This window comes from Solanum lycopersicum, chromosome 12 (assembly GCF_036512215.1).
Source record: "Solanum lycopersicum chromosome 12, SLM_r2.1".
In the NCBI taxonomy this organism is placed as follows: domain Eukaryota; kingdom Viridiplantae; phylum Streptophyta; class Magnoliopsida; order Solanales; family Solanaceae; genus Solanum; species Solanum lycopersicum.
In genome coordinates this window covers 36,361,465-36,381,488 of record NC_090811.1, presented here as the reverse complement: position 1 = coordinate 36,381,488, position 20,024 = coordinate 36,361,465, and the positions used below count along the sequence as shown (strand labels likewise).

At 36.4% G+C, this 20,024-nt stretch overlaps 1 protein-coding gene across 1 annotated transcript in view; it reads left to right on the top strand.

Annotated features, from left to right (window-relative positions):
• The first annotated feature begins 6,540 nt into the window (after positions 1-6,540).
• Positions 6,541-20,024, top strand: part of LOC138340344 (uncharacterized) — a 14,540-nt gene continuing 1,056 nt past the window's right edge. The window contains exons 1-8 of the mRNA XM_069292059.1: positions 6,541-6,820; positions 16,624-16,857; positions 17,302-17,430; positions 18,318-18,641; positions 18,698-18,837; positions 19,206-19,212; positions 19,429-19,596; positions 19,689-19,795. Coding sequence (XP_069148160.1) covers positions 6,541-6,820; positions 16,624-16,857; positions 17,302-17,430; positions 18,318-18,641; positions 18,698-18,837; positions 19,206-19,212; positions 19,429-19,596; positions 19,689-19,795 — 1,389 coding nt within the window. The remainder of the gene's footprint in view (positions 6,821-16,623; positions 16,858-17,301; positions 17,431-18,317; positions 18,642-18,697; positions 18,838-19,205; positions 19,213-19,428; positions 19,597-19,688; positions 19,796-20,024) is intronic.

Sequence of the window (20,024 nt, the reverse complement as noted above, 5' to 3'; positions counted from 1 at the left end):
GTATTAGGAAGTTATATACTAGGAGAAACACCTTTGCAGTCTAATCAGCACACAATACAGTCGCAGATGATGTTTGTGAGGAGAAGACTCAAATGAGAACTGAGCTTGTGTTGGTGTTGAAACATATTGTTGGGGGTGCTGAAAAGGTAAATGCAATGAACTACTTGATTAAACCAGCACCGCAAAATGATGAATATTACTATGAGAAGGACTCCTATGCAGTGAATGATCACATTGGGGTTTTCCGATTGAAGGCCCAAGGCTCCAATCATAATAATTGGCGCCAAGGTCAGGGAAACAAATGTCGGAACTACGGTAATTATAACCGCGAGGGTCATTGTGTTTGAGATGGGAATTACGACCGCAACAACAACTTCAACCGGGGTAACTATGGTAACATAAATGATAGGAGTGGACCCTATATTCCACCTTAAAATCATGAAGTTGCTCCTAGGGATGGTGGAGGTAGTAAGGAGCAAGTTGAGGATATGATGTAGAAAATGATAAGGTGGTTCGATGCTAGTGATGAGAAACTAAAGATTTAAGGAATGACTTAGCAGGTATACGACAGAAAAATGATGCACATGCAATCTAGATTAAGCATTTTGAGTTGCAAAATGTTCTAATTTTCTGAAACCGTGGCCACACGAAAATCGGGAAATCTTCCTAGCAACACTATCCAAAATCTGAAAAATGATGGGCATTGTATGGCAATCACTACTCAGGGTGGTAAGCAAACCATTGATCCAACTAAGTCGTGTGGTGTAGAAAAGGTTATAAGAGATGATGATAGAATGGTGGGGGTTAGTGGTGAGTTAGAAGATATAACAGTAAAAGATATTGATGTTCTCCAAAAGTTGATCCCCATGCCTACACCACCACCTCCTTTCCCACAAAGGTTAGTAAAAAAGACTAAGAATTGTAAATGTCGGTGTTTCATAAAGATTTTGAAACAACTTTCTATCAATGTCCCTTTGGTAGAAGCTCTTGAAAAAATGCCCTGTTATGCCATGTTCATGAAAGATTAGGTTAAAATGAAAAGATCAGTCACAGTTGAGGATGATGATAAAATGCGGCACTGTAGTGCTATTGCTAAAAGATCTCAATTGCAAAATAAAAAAGATCTAGGTGCTTTCACTATTTCTTGTACAATCGAGCTATTACATTTTGCGAAAGCATTATCTGATCTTTGGTCAAGTATAAATCTCATGCCTTTTGAATTTACAAAAAGTTGGGTTTGGGTGACCCAAAGCCACAGCAATGAGGCTACTGATGGCCGATCAAACGGTAAAAAGGCCAATTGGTATACTCCACGATACGCTAGTAAAAGTGTAGTCGTTCATATTTCCAACTAATTTTGTGATTCCAGAATGTGAGGCCTATTTTGAGGTGCTTATTATTCTTGGGAGGCCATTCTTTGCTACGGGTAGAGCCTTGGTTCATATGGAAAAGGGGCAGATGAAATTCCGGCTGAACATTGAAGAAGTGACCTTCAATATTTGTAGGCCCATGAGGAAGAGTGGTGAGCTCCAATTGATATCGGCTATATCCTACAGAGTTGAAGAGTCATATGAGGTACAAATTGAAGAGCGTCTGAGTGTAGAAGCATTGGTGGAAGTGATGATGAATTTTGATAGTGATAACACTGAAGAGTATGGGTCATTGGTCGCGGCACTTGACTGAGGTAATGTTTCTTTTAAACCAAAGAAATTTGAGTTAGATATGCAACATTACGAATCTCCATCCACAAAAATGTCTACTGAGGAGGCTCCAAAATTAGAACTTAATCCTATGCCACCTCATTTGAGGTATGTATTCTTGGGAAAAGATGGCATTTTACCGGTTATTATTGCATTAGATTTGAATGTGCATCAAGTTGAGAGTTTGGTGAAACTATTAAAAAGGTTCAAAAGAGCTATTGGGTTTACTATTGTGGATATTATTGGGATCCCTGCCGGTATTTATTATCATAAAATCTAACTCATGCCCGATCATAAGCTAATTATTGAGCATCAGAGACGTCTAAATCTACCTATGCAAGATGTAGTGAAGAAAGAAATTATTAAGTGGTTTGATGCCGGAGTAATATAACCAATCGCTGATAGTAGTTGGGTATGCTATGTTCAGTGTGTACCTAAGAAAGGGGTAATGATTGTGGGCCCCAATGATAAAAATGAGATTGTTCCAATGATATCGGTGACTAGTTGGATGGAGTGTATGGATTACCGGAAATTAAATGCATATACCGAAAAAGACCATTTTCCTTTGCTCTTTATGGGTCAAATGTTGGATAGACTTGCCGGAAAGGGTGGTGCTATGTTCTTGATGGTTATTGGAGGTATAGTCAGATTTATATTGCAGTAGAAGATCAAAAGAAAACCTCCTTTACTTATCCATATGGGACCTTTATGTTCAAGCAAATGTCGTTTGGGTTGTGCAATGCACCCGCCATATTTCAGAGATGAATGATGTCGATATTCTCCGATATGGTGGACAACACTATTGAGGTGTTTATAGATGATTATTTTGTTGTTAGTGACTCCTTTGGGCGGTGTTTGAGTCAATTGTATGAGGTTTTTAAGAGGTGTGAAGACTGCGATCAAGTACTAAATTGGGAAAAATGTCACTTCATGGTAAGAGGGTATTGTATTGGGTCATCGTATTTCAGAGAAGGGCTTAGAGGTTGATTGAGCTAAAGTCGAGGTAATAGAGAGACTTCCCCCACCTATCTCTGCCAAAGGTGTGAGAATCTTTCTTGGGCATGCAGGTTGTTACTGGAGGTTCATCAAGGATTTTTAAAAAATTGTGCATCCTTTGTGCAAGTTGCTTGAGAAAGAGTGTAAGTTTTATTTTGATGAATCCTAACTTAAGAAATTTGGTGCGTTGAAAGAAAAGTTGGTGTTTGCACCAATCATTATTTTGCCGGATTAGAGAAATCCATTTTAGGTAATGTCTGATACTAGTGGGGTTGCTCTTGGTGTGGTATTGGGGAAAGGAAGGGACAAAATCCTTCACCCCATTTACTATTCTAGAAAATCCCTAAATGAAGCCCAAAATAACTACACTGTGATTGAGCAAGAGCTCCTTGCAATAACCTTTGCTCTTGACAAATTTCGCTCATATTTGCTTGGCACTAGGGTTATAGTGCATACTAATCATTCTGCATTGATATATTTGATGACAAAGAAGGATGTCAAACCAAAATTTATTTTTTGGGTATTACTATTGCAATAATTTGACTTTGAGGTAATTGATAAAAAAGGGACCGAAAATAATGTTGTTGATCACTTGTCCCATTAGAAGATGAAGCAATGGGAGACTTGGGGGATAAAACTGAAATTGCTAAAACATTCCCCAAGGAGCATGTATTGGCGGCCTCTCTAGACTTGATTCCATGGTTCGCAAATTTTACGAATTATCTGGCTAGCGATATCATCCAACCAAACTTGTCCTTTCATCAAAGGAAAAAGATCATGTATGATGTGAAAAAGTTCTTTTGTGATGATCCATACTTGTATAGGAGTTGTGCCGATGGGCTTATAAGGCGTTGTGTGCCAGAAGTTGAAATGTAAAGTGTTTTGGAGGAATGACATTCTTCACCCGTAGGTGGATATCATAGTGGTAGCCATACCTCTCACAAGATCTTACAATGTGTCTACTATTGGCCAACTATTCATCAAGATTCTCATGAGTTTACCAAGGTATGTGATAGGTTCTAAAGAGATGGCGCCATTTAAAGAAATGAAGAGCTCCCTTTAAATCCCATTCTTGTGATTGAGTTATTTGATTAGTAGGGTATTGACTTTATGGGCCCTTTTGTGAGTTCTCATGGGATGAAGTACAGTCTAGTAACGGTTGATTATGTGTCTAAATGGGTGGAAGCTATCGAACTCGCAAATAATGAAGGGAAGAGTGTCACCGCGTTCTTGAAAAAGAATATATTTTCCTTATTCGGCACCCCAAGGGCTATTATTAGTGAAGGGGGATACAAATTTTGCAACAAATTATTTAATAGATTATTGGAGAAATATGGGGTTCTCCATAATGTGGTCACTTATTACCATCCTCAAACTAGTGGGCAAGTTGAGGTGTCAAATAAAGAGATTAAGCAGATTTTGTACAAAACGGTGAACGCTAGTAGAATGGATTGGTCAAGCAGACTTGATGATGCTCTTTGGGCCTATAGGATAACAGATAATACTCCTATAGGCATGTCCCCATTCCAACTTTTATATGGGAAGGCTTGTAACTTACCGGTCCAATTAGATTATAAAGCCATTATGGCAATGAAGAAGTTGAAAATGGATTGGAATGAGGCTGCAGAATATTTTAACTCCATAACACTCTCTTCCTCTACCCAAAACACTAGATTCCCCATCCCTTCCTAAATTCCCCTAACCTCCCTATTCTAATCTCCCTGCTTCTTCAAGTAATCTGTCGGTCCAGAGTCAACTTTTCTTCTGCTGATCACCAGAGTTGTGTGCATTACTTTGTTTTCATCTTCTCCAAATATCAGGTAAGTGGTTCTGATCTCTAAACCATACACATTTATTTCTTGTTTTCCCATGCTACATGTGTCCAACGACTGACCTCTACAACGGATCGTCGTGCCCTTCACGGTACATCCTGCACAACCGTCATGGTTGTCAGAGACTTTATTCCTCAGGGTCACAAAATCTTTTGTAAGTGTCTAACGACGGACCTCTACGACAAACCGTCGTGCTCTCGATGATCCATCATGCACAACCGCCACAAATTTTATCTACTTTGTTTCTGAGAGTCTCCAATAAAATTTCTTAAGTATTTCATGACGGACCGTTAATTGGTCTGTCGTCCAGCACAGAAACAACAACAGTACCATTACAGTTTTGGTTTTACGTTTTTGTTTTCTTATTTGCATGTTTTTTTTGTTTTTACTAGTACTAATTGTTGTTTTTTTGAAGTACTAACACTTATGGTACCAAAGCTAGATCGGATGTATGCACGAGGGCACTCAAAGTCCATCGCCCCATCTGCCCGACTTGTAATTGGCTATGACAATGATCTTGACCTCGAATACGTTCCCCAAGCACAGTCACTCCTGCACGGACTGCACATACCACCAGAGCCACATCCATGAAGGTGGCGCCCGGCATAGTCACAGCCTCCCAGTCTGAGGTGGAGTGCACACTAACCGACACATCTTAAGGGTCTGCTACACACTCCAGGGATGGTTTCGGCTCTAAGGAATTATCAGGTTCAGAATAAGTCTCTAGGTCTGAAAAAGCTTCTGCTCCATGCACTGCATCTCAGTCCACGACGTCTAATGAGGCTACTAGTGTTGATTCTACTGCAGCACCATTAACTGGGATCTCCGCCCCTGTTTCCGACAAGCCCAACTAGTGGTGCGTTGAGGGACGGTTTCAGGTGTACTTAGACGACAAGGTGCAGAATTATAAGGGGGTTATGACCCGGACCCTTACATAGGAGAGGCAGGTCGTCACGGGGAGTCTCCCTACCATGCCGGCAATCCATGCCCTATTCACCAGGCATCGGCTAGAATGAACGGATCGTTATGTGTACCGATATTGTGAGAAGTTAGTTAGAGAGTTCTACGACTTGTATGTGGAGACTCTGCGAGCCCAGATAGACAGGCGGACTTTCCCTGCCAAAAAGGCCCTGCTAGAGCACATCCGAGTCTGTGGCAAGTGGGTAGACATCTCCTTGCTCACCATCTTCTGGTATGTATACGATGATAGTGGTGATGACAACCGGAGTCCTCTTACTAGCGAGTTTGACTACCGGTGGAAACTGGTTAAAGACGGATAGTTCCTATGTGAGCCAGAGTTGAGAGAGACCACCAAGAGGTGGATAGCCTTGTATTTGTGTGTTGATGGAGAGGCTGCTGATTGGGTACTTGAGCCAAAGAGAACTATCAAAAAGTCTAACCTAACCTTCACGTACATGTTTTTATGGTTGATAGTGCGCCACTTCCTTTCCCCACACTACTGCAGACAATATTGTAACTTGGGATCGCACAATTCTGGTGGCGGCGATGACAGCATGATTCGAAGTGGACTTAGCAAAGCTTCTTCAGGCAGCCATGCACGATAGGACCTTGAAGGTCACTACTACCTACCCATTTCCGTGGATGGTATTTGTTTTGTGAATGTCCGTAGGTGTTCCTATTTGGCACATGATCAAATCACGACCCGGTGAGGCATTATTGATATAGTCCTTATTAGGGATGAGGCTAATGAGTAGGATCCAGGCAAGGGGACCCGCTCGAAGGTACCATCGCTTGGTGAGGACCTGGCGCACATTGTAGATCAAGCTGAAGCGGCTACCCAGTCTACATCTGAGCCTACTGACACCACCCTTGTTGAATCTATCTCGAGTGGTAGCACTACTCCGAGCTTCTCTCGCTTGGCTCCCTCCGCCACTCTAGTCCCACTTGTTAGGGTCCAAAAACATGAGGCCAAAATGGCCACTCTTCTGCATCACATCAACACTTGGATGTAGAGGTCTATTGCAGAGGCATAGGAACGCATGAAGCGAAAGATGGCCCATCACACGGAGGGGAAGATCATGGAGGTTCATCAGCACCTGGAAACTTTAGAGTTGCATGTGCTAGCACGGCCAGACCCTCCGTTGCACATGTCGACCCTTCAGGTTGTTGTAGAGAGTTTGAGAGCGGACCAGAACACAATTCTAGATGCTAGGGTGCTCGAGTTTGAGGTCCCTCCTACAGAGCGTGTCAAGGATACTGTTTTGGAGGCCTTATTCTCCATTGCTAAAGTGCCACCACCTCCACTACGAGATCATGCCAATAGGTGTAGAGGTCTTGATGAAGATGAGGCTAGGTCACATTAGAGAGGGGGACATGAGTTGGAGGCTGCGAGGAGAGCCTCGATTGCTAATGAGGAGGACTGTAAGTTGAGGGCTATTGAGTTGCCTGGTGGGGCATCTAGCTCCAGAGTTCTTGAGGCTTAGAAGAGCACTACTGATGGTGCTGTGATTGTTGAGAGAGGCACTACTGATGGCCTTGTTGATGCTGAGGACACCACTGAGGGTGTCTAGACTATAGAGGGAGTGGGTTCTGGGACACCGGACCCACAATCTTATTGATAGGCGACACTTTGCTCCTCAGGTTTACTTCACCTACCACTCTATTATTTTGGATTCTTTTATTCATTGGGGACAATTGCATATCTTTTTGTTGGGGGTGGGGTAAATGGTGAGAAAGTGCTAGGGTGAAGTCTGAGTATCCCAACTCACGGTCCTCTTTTGGTGTTTTCTTGCCTGTGTTCTTTCCCCCAAAAGATTGATAATTTTTATTGCTTAAGCGGCATGTCTATATGTTATGTACATAGTATAACTTTTAAGCATGAAGGCTAAAATATAAATGATATCTTGATGTAATGAAAATGATGCATGACTAGGCATAGTTAATCATAAATGTGTACCTCTAAGCATGAAATATAGTTACACCACTGCTTGACCCTAAATCTAATACTCGAACTAGGTGTCTGATAATCTGGTATAGTAATGAGATGTCAAGTGAATGTGAGGAAAATTTGAATAGTCCACTATTTGTGCTGAGCTAGTACTTTTCTGGTTGGTCCTGCTAAAAGTATGTTGTAATACACAATTTTGAAAGGATGATAGGCCCTTGTTCAATATAGAAAATCTTTAGCCTAAATAACAGAAAATCGAATGAAATTTATCCCTTTTTGATCAAAATGATGTGAACTTGAAATAGACCTTTCTTTTTCACCCCAACTTATCTTTTCTGGGAACAATGTGTTGGCCCTGGTCCCTCCATGGACATGTGCACCTCATCTTTTGCAAAAAGAATAAGATTAGGGTCGCTTATGCATAAAACAACCTTGTCGTGCCCATGTACCAACTTTGGGTATTGTGTACTTAGACTCATGGCAAAGCCAGAGTTGAGGGTGGCTATTATGAGGAATTCTCTGGAAAGTGGTGTTGAAAGAACAAAGAGAGAGAAAGGACAAAAGAAAACTGACTCAATAAAAGTTGAAAGAAAAGTGAAAAAAATACAAGCAAGAAAATAAAAGAGTAACTTACACAAAAAAAGAAAGAAGGAAAAATAGCAAGGTGAAAGAATCTAAGAAAAAAGGCGGAATAAAGAAATGAAAGGGTAGGACTCTTAAACAATATGTCAAGGAGATCAACAAGTCACTAAATAATACATAAATATACCCTACCTGATCCTGATCCTATGTTACAAGCTAAGAAAGTTCTATCGTGATCCTAAGAGTTGTTATGGTGAACATGAAGTAGTGAAAATAAGGTCAAGCCTATGGCAATATGTGCAAATGAGTTGTGAAGTTGTTCTGAGAGCGAGTGATGAAAAGTAATCTATATTCGTCTTATCATAGCCATGACGGTACGTCCTGCATATTCATCGTGGTTGTCAGAGAGTAGTTTTAGTACCCCATTTTATGTAGTTTCTAAGTATTGTGGAACGGAACCCCTCGACGGACCGTCGTTCTTGCAATGGTATGTCATATATGTCTGTGGAGGGTAACAATGAGTTGTTGAAGAAAGCAACTGAAAATTATGCCAAGTATGGAACGACGGAGGCCACGATGGTCTTTCGTGTCCATGACGACTTGTCGTGTCCATGATGGTCCGTCACAGGGATCGTCGATTCAGATGAGTTTAGGACAGATTTACCTTGAATTGAGTCCTTCTTTTATTAGGTTTTAGTTAGACTTTTGGATATTTTTTAGTTCTCTTGTTCAAGTATTGAACTCTTGATTTTTGTGTTTGATCATACTTTTTAGGAATCAATTGTTGGTGTTTTTGTGAATTATTTAAGTGAATTTCTGAATTTTCTTCATTCTCATAAAAGTAAGTGCATGAATTCTTATATTATTAATATTAATTTGTGCTTATTAGTATGGGTAACTAAACTACATAACTAGGGTTGTGGGAACCATGGGTAAATAATAAGGTAAAATCTACCTAAAATAACAATTCTAGAATGGTGTCTTGCATGTATTACTAATTCTTTTGCTTAGAAGTCTTTTTAACAGATAGCCAGCGTTAAAACTCTCCTTATTGCTACTTTCTGGACCAAGTAGGTAGGTAATACGAAAAGAATTATCAACATAGATTTAGTGTATACTATTGAATAGGTTATTGACGGTTGGTACGAACTAACAACTTAGTCAAATATCGTATATGATGCTTATCTGAGGTAAAGATAAGGTTTAGTAAAGCAACACTGGTAGCCGGAACAAGGTGCGGAGTGAGATTCTGTAGATGCTGGACCAAGGATTTAGAGATACATAACATATCAATTAGCATGCAAGATAATAAAAAAGAATTGTTATTGCTAGAATTACCGAGTTAGGAGCATGTGGGGAACACTTACACCCTAGTTACTCTCATTACTTTATTAAACTCCAATACTTGAACCTGTCACTTGTTTACTTTAATTAAGCTAATTGCTTTTATAATTAAAACCCCCTTTAGTTATTTATTTTTGCAAAATAATTGGCTAAATATAAGTAATAATAGAATAAAGTTAAGTATGAACCATTTTCCTCGTGGGAACGCTCCCAACCTCACTAGCTGGGTTCTTTACTTGATGTGACTGATTTTACTTCTTTTTGAGATGTAAATTTGGTTGTATCAGTACATCTTTGTCAAACCTGGATGAATGGTGTAACGGTACCTATGAGCTTCCTCAAGAATCCAGTTCCTTAAACAATCTACATTAGGAACACACATCCTCCCTTGATACCTCAATACACCATCTCCTTCTAAGATGAATCACTCATTAAGCTTACTTAGAACGGATTGTTTCAACTCCATCAATCATTGATCATGGTGTTTTTTGGAATTCACCTCAACTACAAAAGATGACTCGGACGTATGATGGACCATGAAACCACCAGTCGGAGAATCATCCAACCACACACCCAATATACACAACCTATTAATATCTTTCACTAGGTCTTTCTTGAATATCTTTGTCGGGGTGATAGAGAACACTCATTTGTAATCTTTCCACAATTCTAACCTCCTTCATTGTCCAAGATTCAACTCCTTTTTAGTAAATACATATTCAAGAATCTTGTGGTCGATATCTACATCAACATGGAAACTATACAAGTTACGCCTCCATATTTTTAAGGCAAATACTACGATTGCTAATTCAAGGTCATGAGTTGGGTAGTTCCTCTCATGCACTTTGAGTTGTCTATTAGCATATGCTACCACTTTCCCATGTTGCATAAGCATACACCCTAAACCCACTCGATATGCATCACAATACACAACGAAACCCTCTGTACCCTCTGGTAAAGTTAAAACAAAGAGAAAGTAAGCCTATCTTTCAAGATTTGGAAGATTCTCTCACATGTCTCCGACCATTAATATTTTTTACACTTTTGGATCAAAGTAGTAAAGGGAGAAGACATGAACGCAAAACCATCCACAAACCTCCAATGCTAACCAGATAGACCCAAGAAACTCCTAATATCTGTTGAAGTCAATGGTCTAGGCCAATTTTTCACCGCCTCGGTTTTCCTTGTATAAACCTCAACTCCCTCACTAGAGATGATATGACTAAGAAATTCTACGACCTTAACAAAAACTAACATTTGTTACACATGGCGAACAATTGATTCTCCTTAGGCACTTGAAACACCACCTTCAAATGGTTCATGTGATTATCCTCATTTTTTGAATATACCAAGATGTCGTCACTAAAGACAATGACAAATGAATCTAGGTAATTTCAAAACACCCTATTCATGAGATCCATAAATGATGTCGGGAATTTGTCAGGCCAAAGGACATTACTAAGAAATCATAGTAATCGTATCTAGTCCTAAAGGTCATATTTTTTATATCCTCATTTCTCACCCTAAGTTGGTGATACCCCGATCTCAAGTTAATCTTATAAAAGAAGCTTTCCCCATGGAGTTGATCAAACAAGTCATCAATCCGAGAGAGAGGTTACTTGTTCTTAATACTCACTTTATTGAGTTGGCAGTAATCAATGCACATCCTAAGGGACCCATCCTTCTTCTTCACAAACAATACCAGAGCACCCCATGGAGAAATACTAGGTCTAATTAAACCTTTGTCTAGTTAATCTTTGAGTTAACCCTTCAAATCTTTCAATTCGGTCATAGCCATCCGTAAGAAGGAATTAAAATGGGATTTTTATCCGGTAAAAAGTTGATACAAAAATCAATTTCCTATTCTGGAGGAATACCAAGAAGATAAATAGGAAAGACCTCCGGAAATTCCTTCACCATGGGGACTGACTTAATGGGAGGAATTTTCAGAGTCTAAATATTGGACTCTTACTATATGGTATAAATACCCTTTAGATAAAATTTTACAAGATTTCAAACAAGAGATGATACGACCTTTAAGAATAGAATTTCCCCCATTCAACTCTAAAACGGGATCATTTGGAAAGTTAAACTTCACCACCCTCATTCTACAATATAAAGAGGCAAAGAAAGCATGCAAACAATCCATACCTCAAATAACATCAAAATCGAACATATCAAGTTCTACTAGTTCAACATAGGAAACTCCATTGGGATAAATTATACGCGACTTCAATACACCCTTTTTGTAACAACCGACTAATCCATCTAGGTAGACACTATGAAAGGTTAACGAAATATATTGGGCAAAATGTCAAACTCTTTATCTACTACAGGAGTAACAAATGATAAGGTATCACCGCGGTCAAGTAAGGCATATACATCAATAGATTAGTTTTTCAACATACTGTTCACCATATCTAGAGAAATATCTTGCTCACCCCTAAAGTCGAGAGCATAGAAGTGATTCTTCTTTGGTGCCTCATTTGAAATACATGCTTGAGCTTTACCACTACCCTTGTTTTCACCCCTCACATTAGGGCAATCCCTAACCCTTTGCCCACTTTTACCATAACCCAAAAAATTATCAGTTCCCCTAAGACAATCACATAGTGCTGTTTGCCACACTTTTCACAAGTTTGCTTCTTCGTTGGTGAACTAGTATCCCTTCCCCTTGTAGGCTTAGTGTTAGACACCCTATCATATCTAGGCTTAGGGAAATTGGAAGGAACTTGACTTGAAACCCTCTTCTTGAACCTAGGCTTGTCTTGAATCTTAAATCTATTCTTTGAAGAACATCTCTCAAAATATCTTTCCCTCTTGGCATCTCTACTCTCCCTCTTAGACCTTGTCTATTCCACTTATTGAGCATGAACCATGAGATGAGAAATTTTCATATTGTCATGTAGCATAGCCGAATGACACTCCTATGAAAGTCATCCAACACCCCCGTCACAAAATGGTTCAATTCATCTCTAGGGTCAGAAACCAAATAAGGAGCATATTTTGGTAATTGAGTGAATTTCAAAGAGTATTCAAGAACACTCATACTTCCTTGATGAATTTTTATGAACTCCACCGCTTTAACATTGTGCTTCTCCTTAGGATAGAATCTATCATGAAAAGCCTTCTTTAAATCTTCCCAAGTAACCGGTCTACCCCTAAACAACGTATTGTCCCTCCATTGGGCATACCATGTTTGGGAGAGATCTTTGAGTTGGTAAGTGGAAAACTCGGCCTTCTCACTAGTAGACAACCCCATAGAATAGAGGATCCTGTATATTTATTCAATGAACTTTTGGCGGTCTTCTTCAATTTTAGAGCCATAGAAAGTAGGAGGATTCATCTTACTAAAATCCATGAAACGGGAGGCCAAGGTAGCAACTTGTTAATGAGCTCGTGTACAACCTCTCGATTAGCTTTGGTCATCATGGCTTGGGATTGAGTAGTGGCGGCTTGTGCTTGGGTAGTAATGGCTTGAGTCAATTGGAAAAAAGCTGCCCGGATGGCAACATCCATCAAAGGAACATCAACCGGAGCTTGGTCATCATTCAAATCTTCCTCATGAAGAGGAACTTCATCACCAAGGGGAGAAACTCCCGCATTGGCAATGTCTTCTTAAAATCTTTGTAACACATTCTTTCGAGTATTCATTGCCTATAATCAGAATAAGAGGATTAAATGCAAAAGCACAAAGAACTAACACTTTTGAGGCATGACATTGGACTTCCAAGAAAGTGAGAGTTTCCTAAGCATTATATAGATTGCGATTCATAAGTGTGGCACACTTCACAATTATGAATACGAACCTACATAGACGTGGTTGAGAGAGACATCGACTCAAAGATATTCAACCTCATGCTCTAATTCAAAGTTTGTCACATTCGAGAAAACACCATAGTTGTAACCACTGTCATCGTCCTCTTTGAGAAATAAGACTATGCTCATAGCTTACATTATTACATTCATCAGTCAAATTTAATGGAAATTCAAAACATTCTATTACTTCTACAATAAGGTACACATAGACCTCTATATACACACGTATATATAAATTTATTTATCAAGTATGCATACACCGTCCGTGTAGAAAAATTAGTTAGTCTTCTACTTTTATTGCAAACACACACACACACACACATATATATATATATGTATATATATATATATATATATATATATATATATATATATATATATATATAATATCATATAAGATAAGTAGTCTCAAATAGCCATCTCATCTCATTTCTATCTATTAAGAGTATATCAAATTTGGACTAGACCATAATTCAAAGTAAGAATGCCTCCCATGGACTATACAATGTTTCATACTAAATGGAAAAGAAAGAAACATAGAAGTCTTCAACTCAAAACAACTCTATGAGCTAGATAGTGATATCGCCTTCAGAAACAGAGGACCTACCCTACTTAGATAATTAAGAGCTCCAAGCTTCTTCAAGTCCTCTCCAAAATCCCTTCAATGAACGAAACTTAAAATATCGGGGAAAAGGAAGAAAAGAGATTAGTACACCACTTGTACTAAGTATGAGACCATATGCACACACATCATTAAAATACACTAAAAGGAAAAATTCTTAAGTATGCAATTTACTTTGAAGGACTTTATGCATATTGAACAAGACCATATGAATTTTATAAGACATATTCATTCAGTGATAGGCGTTTACATAACAATACCAACAACATCAAAACTATGCAAGTCAACATGCATATCATGTAATTGAATACATAGTCAAGTAACTCTATCATCATGTAATAAATAACCACAAGTATGAATAAGAGTTCATTCTAACATAATCAAATAAAGGAAATTACCCATGAACCCTTGTCAACTCAACAAATGCAATGACCAAGCAAAGATCTATAACCTTACTCAATAAAGTAACCCAACAAGAATCATAACCAACCTCCTACTTCACATAGCATAACTTTTACGGGTACATATTGTCGTACTTTAACAATGTAGACCAACACATATTCATAAGTGACACCAATAAACATATAGTATCAACAATGTGAAAGTTGATCATATACTACATATATTAATAAAATTATAGAAGTATGTTTAATATACTGTAAATAAATATATAAGTGTACTAAAATGTATGATGATTTTATATATTTTAAAAAATATAAATGTATCATATGTAAATATATCAAAAATAAATATTGAGTTTAAAGGATATGAAAATTTGTCATTTATTTATGTATAGAATTGAGACGTGAAAGAAAATAAAATAAAATGATATAGTAGACGGGTGCAAACATGTACTAAAATAATGTGTATATTAAAGTGTAAGGATTTATAAATTAAAAGAAAATAAGTAACATTTCTAAAACTGATAGTTGAGTGTGAGAAAAGTAATAGGTTACACATAGAGAAAACTAAAATGTAGAATTTGTACCTTTTTTGCGTATCACATATATATGTATGTATCGTGTATTTTGAACAAGTTGACATATCTAATATCCTTGAAAAATAGCATCTTATGAAATTAAAATGTTTTAGTAATATCTGATTAAAAAAAGGCAAATATATTTCATAAATGGTTACTCTTAAGAATATAAAATGGGTCTAACTATTGAAACTAATTCTATAATTATATTTTTTTTAGATATATGAGCCTATTTATTACTTGTTTTTCTGAAAAAATAAGTATTTCCAAATGGTATATATCTTAGCCTTTAAACTAGATTCAAATTTACTTGAGACTTTACGAATGATAAGTTTTCATTATCATAACGATCTAAGTGAGTATTGATAAGTATAACTATTAAATATTTTGTTTCTTTTAAAATGACATTTCCTCTTCCTTTTAAAACATATATCTTCACTTTTACACTCGAAGTACCGCAAATTTTAGAATCTCAAAATATAGTGGTTAGTTACACTTATTCTTTTAGGTCCTTATAATGGTGTTCGAAACTAGGGAATAGCTTGCATTTTTTATACAAAAAATTATGCCAGTATGGCTGTTAAAAGCTGCAATTTTACATCTTGAAATCTAGAATTTTTAAACTAAGGTTTGCTTTTTTAAACATCAAAGTTTGCAATCGTTTTTTAGTTCAAAATTCTTCATCTTTTTTGTTCAAAACACTGTACTTTGAGACCAAATATACCCTTAAAATCATTAACCTTAAAATATGCACTTCTTTCAACTTTAAAATCTGCACTTGAACTTATAAAAATATGTACTTCAGACTACTAAAAACCACACTTTAAACACTTATTTATGAAAAGAATCTGAAATATAGGTTAACAATATTTGAAAACATTATTCCTAAGTTATATTTCTTTATGAGGTTGTGCCTTCATAACTAAAATATTGAGTAACAAATAAAACTTCACTAGAAGGTAATGCTTATAAGCTAAAGGACTATGATGAACCGAACTTATGCAAGAACACAAGTTTTAAATGAAAAATCATAGAGTTGTTGATGCGATCTTAGGTATAAGAATCCTTAGAACTCCATAAGGTTTAACATTTTCACGGTCTCATTGCATTAAAAAGGTACTTGACTAGTTCAAATATTTGGATTTCAATGTTGTCAAGTCTCCAATAAATGTGAGCTTTGCATTTCAAAAGAATGAATACAAAAGTGACTCGCAATTGGATTGTGCTAGAGTATTGAGAAGTATGATGTATATCAGAAGTGTGCGTGATTAGATGTAATATTTGTTGTTAATGAACTAAGTCGGTTCACGAGTAATTGGAATAAAACACATTAGATAACAACAAAAAGAGTTTTAGACTATATAAGAAATACTTAAAACTATCTCTTGCATTGTAACTATATCCTGCATTATTGAAAGGATATAGTGATACGAATTAGATCAACGGACAAATTAAGTCAAATTCACGAGTGGATATGTATTTACTTTAGGTAGAGGAACATTCTCTTAGAAATATTCCTATAAAAACATATATCAGTATCTCTGGGCTACCTACTCGAGATTAGGTCATTGAGTAAGTTGAAAGAATCCAGAATTTATTGATAGATATTCTTTTTTGGCCAAAACAATTGTCATTAGTATGCATACAATTTGTTGTTGTTGTTGTTGTTGTAGTAGAAGAAGTAGTAGTAGTTCTTGTTGTTGTTAGTGTTGTTGTTGTACTTGTTGTTGTTGTTGTTGTTATTTTTATTGTTGTTGTTGTTGTTGTAGTTGCTGTTTTTATTGTTGTCGTTGTTATTATTGTTATTGTTGTTATTATTGTTGTTGTTGTTGCTGTTGCAGTTGGTATTGTTGTTGTTGATGTTGTTGTTGTTGTTGCTGTTGTTGTTACTGTTGTTGATGTTTCTGTTGTTGGTGCTATTATCGTTGTTGTTTTTGTTACTGTTGTTGTTGTTATTTTTGTTATTAGTGTTTTTGTTGTTGCTATTGTTGTTGTTCTTGTTATTGTTGTTATTGTTGTGATTGTTATTGTTGTTGGTGTTGTTCCTGTAGGTGTTGTTGCTTTTGGTGTTGTTGGTGTTGTTGTTATTATTATTGTTATTGTTGTTGTTGATGTTACTATTGTTGTTGTTGTTGTTATTGTTGTTGTTGCTATTGTTTCTATTTTTGTTGATGTTGTTGTTATTATTGTTATTCTTGTTGTTGTTGCTGTTATTTTTGTTGTTGTTGTTATTATTGTTGTTGTTGTTGTTGTTGTTGTTATTTCTGTTGTTAATGTTGTTCTTGTTGTTGTTGTTGTTGTTGTTATTGTTGTTGTTGTTGTTGTTTTTGTTATTGTTATTGTTGTTGTTGTTGTTATTGTTGCTATTGTTGTTGTTGCTTTTGTTGTTGTTGTTACTGTTGTTGTTGTTGTTTGTTGTTCTTGTTGTTGTTCTGTTGTTGTTGTTGTTGTTGGTAGTGGTGGTGGTGTTGCTGTAGTTGTTATTATTGTTGTTGTTGTTGTAATTGTTGCTGTTGTAGTTGTTGCTGTTGTTGTTACTGCTTTTGCTGTTGCTATTGCTATAGTTGTTATTGTTGTTGCTTTTGCTATTGTTGTTGTTGTTGTTGCAGTTGTTTTTGTTGATGTTGGTGGTGGTGATGTTGCTGTTGGTGTTGTTGTTGTTTTAGTACTGTAGTCTTTATTGTTGTTGCTGGTGTTGTTTTTGTTTCTGTTATTGTTTTTGTTTGATGTGTTGTTGTTGTTGTTATTATTGTTGTTGTTGTTGTTACTATTGTTGGTGTTGTTGTTCTTGTTGTTATTGTTCTTTTTGTTGTTATTGCTTTTTTTGTTGTTGTTGTTATTGTTGGTGGTGGTGGTGGTGGTAGTGTTTTTTTTATTTTTGTTGTTGTTGTTATTGGTGTTGTTGTTGTTGTGACTATTGTTGTTGTTGTTGTTATTGTTGTTGTTGTGTTGTTTTTGTTGTTGTTGCTGTTGTTATTTTTGTTACAGTTGTTCTTGTTGTTGCAATTGTTGTTGTTGCTGTTGTTGTTGTTGTTTTTATTATTATTGTTGTTGTTGTTATTGTTGTTGTTGTTGTTATTGCAGTTGTTATTGTTGTCGATGTTGGTGTTGTTGTTGTTATTGTTGTTGCTATTGTTGTTGTTGTTTTAGTTTTTGTTGTTGTTGTTGTTGTTGTTATTGTTGTTTTGATTGTTGTTATTATTGTTGTTGCTATTGTTTTTATTGTTGTTGTCGATGTTGTTGTTGTTGTAGTTGATGTAGTTGTTGTTGTTGCTGTTGTTGTTGTTGTTATTGTTGTTGTTGTTGCTGTTGTTGTTGTTGTTGTTGCTGTTTTTTTATTGTTGTTGTTATTGTTGTTGATGTTGGTGTTTGTGTTGTTGTTATTCTAGCTGATTTTGTTGCTATTATTGTTGAAATTGTTGTTGTTGTTGTTGCTGTTGTGCTGTTGTTATTGTTGTTGTTGTTGTTGTTGTTGTTGCTATTGTTGATAATGTTGTTGTTGCTACTGTTGTTGCTATTGTTGTTGTTGTTGCAGTTGTTATTCTTGCCGTTTTTTTTGTTGTTGTTCTTATTCTTTTATTTGTTGGTGTTTTTGTCATTATTGTTGTTGTTGCTACTGTGGTAGTTGCTATTGTTTCTATTGTTATTGTTGTTTGTATTGATGTGGTTGTTGTTATTCTTGTTGTTATTGTTGTTGTTGTTGTTGTTATTGATGGTGGTGGTGGTAGTTGTGGTAGTTGTATTGTTGTGGTTGATGTTGGTGTTGCTATTGTCCTTGGTGTTGTTGCGGTTGATGTTGTTGTTGCTTTTGTTATTGTTTTTGCTCTTGTTGTTGCTATTGTTCTCTGTTGCTACGGATGTTCTTGTCGTTGTTCTGGTTGTTGTTGTTGTTTGATGTTGTTGTTGTTGTTGTAGTTGTTGTTACTGTTGTTATTGTTGAAGTTGTTGCTATTGTTTTTGTTATTGTTGTTGTTGTTGACGTTGTTGTAGTTATTGTTGTTATTGTTGCTACTATTGTTGTTGATGTTGCTGTTGTTGTTTTTCTTGTTGTTATTGTTGTTGATGTTTTAGTTATTTGTTGTTGTTGTTGATTTTGTTGTTTGTGTTAGAGCTATTGTTGTTGTTTGTTATTGTTGTTGTTGTTTGTTGTTGATATTGGTGGTGGTGGTGTTGGTGTTGTTGTTATTGCTGTTATTGTTGTTGCTGCTGGTGTTGTTTTTACTGTTGCTATTGCTGTTGTTGTTGTTGCTGTTATTGTTGTTGTTGCTGTTGTTGATGTTCTTTTTGTTGTTGTTGTTATTGCGGTTTTTGTTTTATTGTTGTTGTGGTTTTTGCTCTTATTATTGTTGCCATTTTCAATTATTGTTGTTAATGTTGTTGACGTTCTTATTGTTGTGGTTGTGGTTGTTGCTTTTGTTATTAGTTTTGTGGTTGTTGTTGTTATTGTTGTTGATGTTGTTGTTGTTGTTGTTTTTTATTATTGTTGTTGTTGTTGATGTTGTTGTTATTGTTATTTTTAATTGTTGTTGCTGTTGTTGTTCATGCTCTTATTGCTATTGTTGTTATTATTGTTATTTTTGTTGTTGTTGTTATTATTGGTGTTGTCGTTATTTTTCTTGTTGTTGTTGTTATTGTTGTTGTAGCAGTTGATTTTATTATTGTTGTTGTTGTTACTTTTGTTGTTGTTGCTGCTGTTGTTGACGTTGCTGTTTATGTTGTTGTTTATGTTGTTGTTGTTGTTGTTGGTGGTGGTGGTGTTATTGTTGTTGTTGTTCTTCTTCTTCTTCTTGTTCTTCTTCTAGTTGTTGTTTGCAGTTGTTGTTGTTGTTATTGTTCTTCATGTTGTTGTTGTGTAGGTTGTTTATCTTGTTGTTGTTATTATCGTTGTCGTTGTTGTTGTTTGCAGTTGTTGGTGGTGTTGGTGGTGTTGTTGTTCTCGTAGTTGTTGCTATTGTTATTGTTGTTATTGTTGTTGTTGTTGTTGTGGTTGAGGCTGTTGTTGTTGTTGTTGTTGTTTGTTGTTGTTGTTGTGGTTTTTATTGTTATTTTTTTTGTTGATGTTCTTTTTGTTGTTGTTGTCGTTGTTGTTTGTTGTTATTGTTTTTATTATTGTTGTTGTTGTTGAAGTTGTTGTTGTTGTTGTTGTTGACATTGTTATTGTTGTTTTTTTTTGTTGCTACTGTTGTTATTGTTGCTGTTGATGTTGTTGTTGTTGTTTTTCTGTTGTTGTTGGTGGTGGTGG